Source organism: Brassica oleracea, chromosome C9 (genome assembly GCF_000695525.1).
Source record: "Brassica oleracea var. oleracea cultivar TO1000 chromosome C9, BOL, whole genome shotgun sequence".
NCBI classification, from domain to species: domain Eukaryota; kingdom Viridiplantae; phylum Streptophyta; class Magnoliopsida; order Brassicales; family Brassicaceae; genus Brassica; species Brassica oleracea.
The window spans coordinates 2,368,215-2,374,173 of record NC_027756.1 but is presented as its reverse complement, the minus strand read 5'-3'; the positions used below and the strand labels follow the sequence as shown (position 1 = coordinate 2,374,173).

General features: G+C 31.7%; 1 protein-coding gene across 1 annotated transcript; it reads right to left on the bottom strand.

The window, feature by feature from the left end:
* Positions 1-1,296: 1,296 nt before the first annotated feature.
* On the bottom strand, positions 1,297-5,110 carry LOC106317301 (truncated transcription factor CAULIFLOWER A-like). Its single transcript, XM_013755141.1, has 8 exons — positions 4,917-5,110; positions 3,466-3,544; positions 3,315-3,379; positions 2,448-2,547; positions 2,231-2,272; positions 1,969-2,010; positions 1,630-1,757; positions 1,297-1,430 (listed from the first exon to the last, which is right to left on the bottom strand). Exons 1-8 carry the CDS (start codon positions 5,099-5,101, stop codon positions 1,325-1,327), a joined length of 747 nt encoding a protein of 248 aa, XP_013610595.1. The 5' UTR covers positions 5,102-5,110; the 3' UTR covers positions 1,297-1,324.
* Positions 5,111-5,959: the final 849 nt, after the last annotated feature.

The window sequence follows — 5,959 nt, the reverse complement described above, 5'->3', positions numbered from 1 at the left end:
TCCCGGTTCGAACCGGTTTAGTAAGTGGGTGATACGTTTGATTTATCATGAGACAAAAAAAACATGAGGGGTCAAATTTGAATTTCGAAACAAATGCAGGGGTATACTGAGACAAACCGCTGCTAACTACCCATGCGAAGGTTTAAACCGGTGTGCAAAAGAACCACTCTCGTTATAGTATCACTAGACCACCATATTCTTTTGGGTTTTTAGGTTACGTAACTGTTTATAAATTATTTGTTACGAGAGTGAAAAATCTAAAAGCATTAATATATTTATGGTTGAATGACTAGATAAACAAATTTTTCTTATCAAAGAATAAATCATAATTCTACTCAACGTTGGAAAAATATTCTTTAAATTTGATATTTTACAATTTTTTTGAATTACCAAGAGTTTCGGACTGAGACTCTAATTCTTCTCCTCGTACCGAAATCATAGCATGTGTTGAAGTAAGCTCGAAGTTAGTTTGAGAAAAAAGCTATACTAATCCTAATAAGAATATGATGTTTAGAGATAAGGATAAAAATGTTTAGAGTTATCCATATATATTTGATTACTATTAGGATTAGGATAGAGAGAATCTATATAAATACCAATATCGGCATGGCGTGAGATTTGAGAGTTTGAAAGAGCTTTTGTGTAAGTGTCTTAAGCTAATAGGAAGAGTCAGTTCTTATTAATCTCTGTGTCTACACCAAACGTTTGAGAACAATAGCATGTAATATTAATTTCATTCCAATGGTCACTCAAAACCTCTGACACAATGGTCATGGTCATTTCTAGTTGAGATAATAATCTCTGGTATTTGATATCTTTCATTATACACCACACAATTAACATCTTACACAATTAACATGTTAACTTACACACCACGTATAATTGGTGATGACTCTTTTGACTAATATATGCCATACATAGATGATTTGGGACAGATAATATCCACCTCCGCAGCTCCGCTAGCTTTCTCTTTCGTTTCTCCCATTGATTTTACATAAACAAAAATATTACAAAATATTAACAAAGACATATGGCGTAACGGTTTTTTTTTTTGTGTCAGTTCACTACACAACAAAGTTCAAACCCACAATACTGGATGTTGCTGACAAAATAAATTCACAAAATGTAAGGTACAATCATTAATAAAATATACAGAATCACATTTGAGATACGATTTTTATAATATTCGTTTAGAAGTTTGAAACTTGAGGACATCTCTCTGCAGATAATAAGAATGCCAAAACAGAAAATATATCCTGATATTTGGCTTGGTTCAACTTATTAAGTACTGAAAATTTAACAACCCAAGATGGACTTGGGACCTCTATTCTCCAGTGAGCCGGGGCATCCAGTGCGGCAACGTTGTATTTGTCAGCCTAATTAGGGTTCCGGCATCTACTTCTCCATCTTCGTTCCTTTGCAATGTGTCCCTATAAGTAACAATATTAATTCATTCCATATAAATGATACACAATTTGCTAGTAACTACGCAAATACTGGATACAAGTTATAAATTTGTGATGTTTATGAGTAACACTAACTTACTCTTATTATTAGTCAATATAGTAACACATTAAAGTTGGTATTTTTCATATATGCGTAGCCAAGTGAAATTGATATGTAGAGTACCCAAGAGATAGAGGACGACGGGGAGATATAGGTCCGGGCAACGGGTGCGGTGGCTCGCATGGTGGCGTTGCCAATGAGGCTAATCCTTGGTTGAGGGTTTGCGGCTCAAAGTCTTCTCTTGGATCAGCCTGCTAAATTCAATACTTGTTATAGTTACTATTTTTTTCGTTTTCTAGTTGTTTTCACATAAATTATATATATGCAATGGGGAGATTTTAGACTAAAACCTAGACTAATCTCTGAAACTTTTAACTCCACATAAAGTAGAATCGAAATAACATATATATATATATATATATATATGTGAATAGTCAAAGATGATGATGACATCCGTTTCACCTTCGTTTGTAGCTGTTTCTTCAATTCTTTGAGTTCCTTTTCCTATGTGTGTCAACAAAAGATCACACATTTACTAAATTAATTCGTTGGAAACTCAAAGTATTCTCGATATGAAATTGTGTTTCTTAATTGCAAAAAGGAAAAAAAAAACACACTCATAAAAACACAAACCCAATAGCGAAAAAGACCGACAGGTACGCAAAGACGTTTGCAAGGTACAAAACCATTAAAATGAGTAATCGTCTCTAAACCAATATATTACCTTTTTCTTGAGCTGTGCTATGGACTCTACCATGAGCTGGTTCTGTGCTCCCAAAACAAAACAATAGCCACATGATTAATTAGATGTAGTATATCTATATATGTGTGACTATATGCATACAGACACTAAACATTATTAAACAAATACTTGTAGAAATGATCTGCGAATACATGTATGCAAGATATAAGATAATGCTTTATGGATATATGTGAATAACCTTTCTAGAGCGAGTTCTCTTGAGTGAAGCATCAAGTTGCATCTCCAGATCCTGAAGCTCTCTGATACTTAGAGCATCCACCTCTTCTCCATTTAAGTGCCTGATATGAAATAAATAGGTTAAATAAATGAAGGTACAATTTATATAGCCAAATCCCTTAGAAATATTATGAGTCTATGACAACAAAGCATAAAAATAGAAAACTTCTCAAAATAGCACTAATTAAGTGGGGGTTATTGGTTGGTGTATTTCGATTGATTTGAAAATCCAAACTAAATTTAGTGTTATTGGTTCTATGATTTTAAAATATGTATTGAAATCATGTGTTATTGGCTTAATGATTCATAAATTCTAATTCAAATCAAGTGTTATTCAATCATAGAGATTTACTAGTAGATTTGATTTCATAATAGATTTGAATGGATTTGCATAGATTTTTTTGTTAAAATTAGAAAGATTCAAATCCGAGGGCAAACCTCCAGATTTGTAAATACTAATCTGAGAGAATTTGAAAATTTGTATATTTTACTTAAATTTATAAATATTGTATGGATTTCTAAATCAATCAAAATATATAAATCAATATAACACCGAGTAAAATGATTAAATCAATCAAAATCCTAAATCTTGACCCTAATCCCACCCCCTAAATATTTAAACCCTAGTAATTATGAAACCTAAATCCAAATATAAAACATATTTAAAAAAAAAAATTTAGTTAATTTATTTTGGGGGTTTTTCCCTTTGTGTATTAATTTTAGAACAAAAATGTATTTTATTGTTGTCATATGGTATTTCTGTTTATTTTATTATATGTGTGCATTTATATATTTATGGATGGAGATCCTTTAGTAATAAGTTTCTAACCTTAGGCTTCTTTGCATAACATCAATCATCCTCAAAAGCTTCGAACATTCTGTTGAACACTCACCCTACAAACAACCAGAAGTAGACAGACAATATTAAATTTACAACAATGATTCATATGTAATAGATACTGATTGATGTGCTTAAGAACCTGTGAATTCAAACTTGGTGTAGTAACATCTTGACCGGCGTATGAACATCTCTCATACCGTTCGAGAATTCTCTCCATGCTAAACATCGTTTAATTAAACTTCAATGACCACTCAGATTTGTAGATACTATCATCACACCGCATACTGAACATAAATAATATAGTTCTAAACTTCTTCTTTTTTTAGTTTTGTAAAATTTAACAAAAACATTTCTGGATTCATACATCACAGTGATCACACATTTAATGTTTGGTAGTATCGAGAAGACTGATATACATTTTCATACATTTTTAAACACTATATATTTGGAACCAGATCGATTTTGATTTCATGCCAGACTAATTTTGAGTGAGAACATGCCCTTTGGTTAAGAGATATCACAACCTACTGTGGGTTAAGCATTCTAACCAAGGCATTAGTGACCATGTAGCCCACACGCAGAGTTTACACACTGTGAAATGAAATTTAAGATTGTAACGAGTCCTTCCATATACCCAATACCACCCCACGTGTGGGATTTCATACAGTATTTTACAGTATTCCTTAGACTAAGATAAATATTAGATCAAACTTAACCAAATTTCTTACAACATGTTTACAAGAAGTTTCATTTTGACATACTGCTTATTAAAACTAAGAAGCTAGAAAAGTAACATCTTCATGGGTGTGTATATGTTTTCATTTTAAGATCGAGGTTAGTCCTAGGTTCGACAAACAAAAAGACAAAGCAAGGCACAAAGCTCCATAACAAAGTCTTGCTCCATTAAAAAACAAAAGCCTTTAGTCAAAAAAAAGAAGGCTTGTACATGCTTCCAACAAAAAAAAAGAAGGCTTGAACTTTTTCCCCATAAATAACCTTTTCCGTAAGGTTGAAGAACAAACTCACACCTAAATATAAAGAAATATCTTATCATTTCATGGTATGTTCAACTTAAGTTTGGTTTACAGTTAGCATATTCTCCTCCATATGTTTCTGAATAATTCATATAATCAAACGAAATGTTATATCTCACAGTTATGGTTTGATGTCAGTTGTATCTACTTACCTCTGTTAATTTGATTTATATATGATATATAATATCTCATTTTGCATGTTCATCTCTAGTTTAGAGATGCAAGAATTCAACATGTGTATATTAATCTCTCACATACACATACATGGCTACAAATTCATCTATGTAATCAAAATATCTCAGCCAATTTCACATTCTCCACTAGCTAAAAGCCTAAAACCTATAAAACATTTTCCCCGATCTGTCAAAACATGAAATATAAGCTGATATTCCTATGTAGATAGATAAAAATAGATTACAGCCTAAAACCTATGAGGTTTTGTTCCCACTAGTACTAGCGGTTTGCTCAAAAAAAAAGATTTGCAATCATAAAAACGAAAAGTAAGAGGGTAAAATAAGATCCGAAGTAAATTAGTCATTTAGGAAAGAATTCGAACCTGGAACCAGCAGAGTACTCAGAGAGCTTGCCTTTAGGGGAGAAGACAATCAAAGCAACATCAGCATCACATAACACTGAGATCTCTTGAGCTTTCTTCACCAAACCCGTTCTTCTCTTTGAAAATGTCACTTGTCTCCTTATCTTGTTCTCGATCCGCCGTAGCTGAACCCTTCCCCTTCCCATTTCTTCAAAATCTTCGTCAAGAAACCAAAGCCAGGGCTGAAAGAATTGGAACTTTGACCAGAAAAATGAAGAAGAAAAAACCCTAGTTTCTCTCTCTTAAAAAGAAGAAAAGTAAAGTAAGATGAGAAATTGCTCAAAATGTTTTTATGTAAATTTCTATTTATGTGAACTTACTCTATATAAATTCGTTACACACACAAAAGCAAATGAAAAAAAAAAGAAAGTACCAAATGATACAATTAGGGAAAGTGAAAGCAGACACATTAAATAATAATAATCTCGGTTCTAATAATTTAGATGTACTATAAAATAAAACTTATTATAAAAAGAAGTTACACTTCTAGTACAGATAAATGAAGTGTGAAACCAACAATTTTCTCCCTTCTTTGTAAACTAACCATCGATGTTATTTTGCTAGTCGCTTAAATGATCCCAAGTTATTTCTGTCCCACGTAAATAATGTTCTCTTTAAATTAGAGATTAAACTTTTCTATAAAAAACTGAAATTTCTGTAATGCAATGATTTACAACTATTTTTTTTTTGTTTTTTTGTAAAATTTACAACTATTTTGATAAACAAGATATATACAGTTTATTATATCAAATGTAAAAGATATATGATTGGTTTATAAAATTGTTTTTCATACAAGGTACACCAGTGGCTTAAGAATTTGGCTTATATCATCTACAAGGGACAATTCAAATGCATACGAGGAAAAACGATGAAACTAACTTTGAACATAAAATTTAAGAAGATTGACCATCACATAGAAGGCCAAACTATAGGGGTTCTATATGGCAATTGACATAAAATGTATACTTAGACAAGTGTTTTATATAATGTATACAAATGCATGG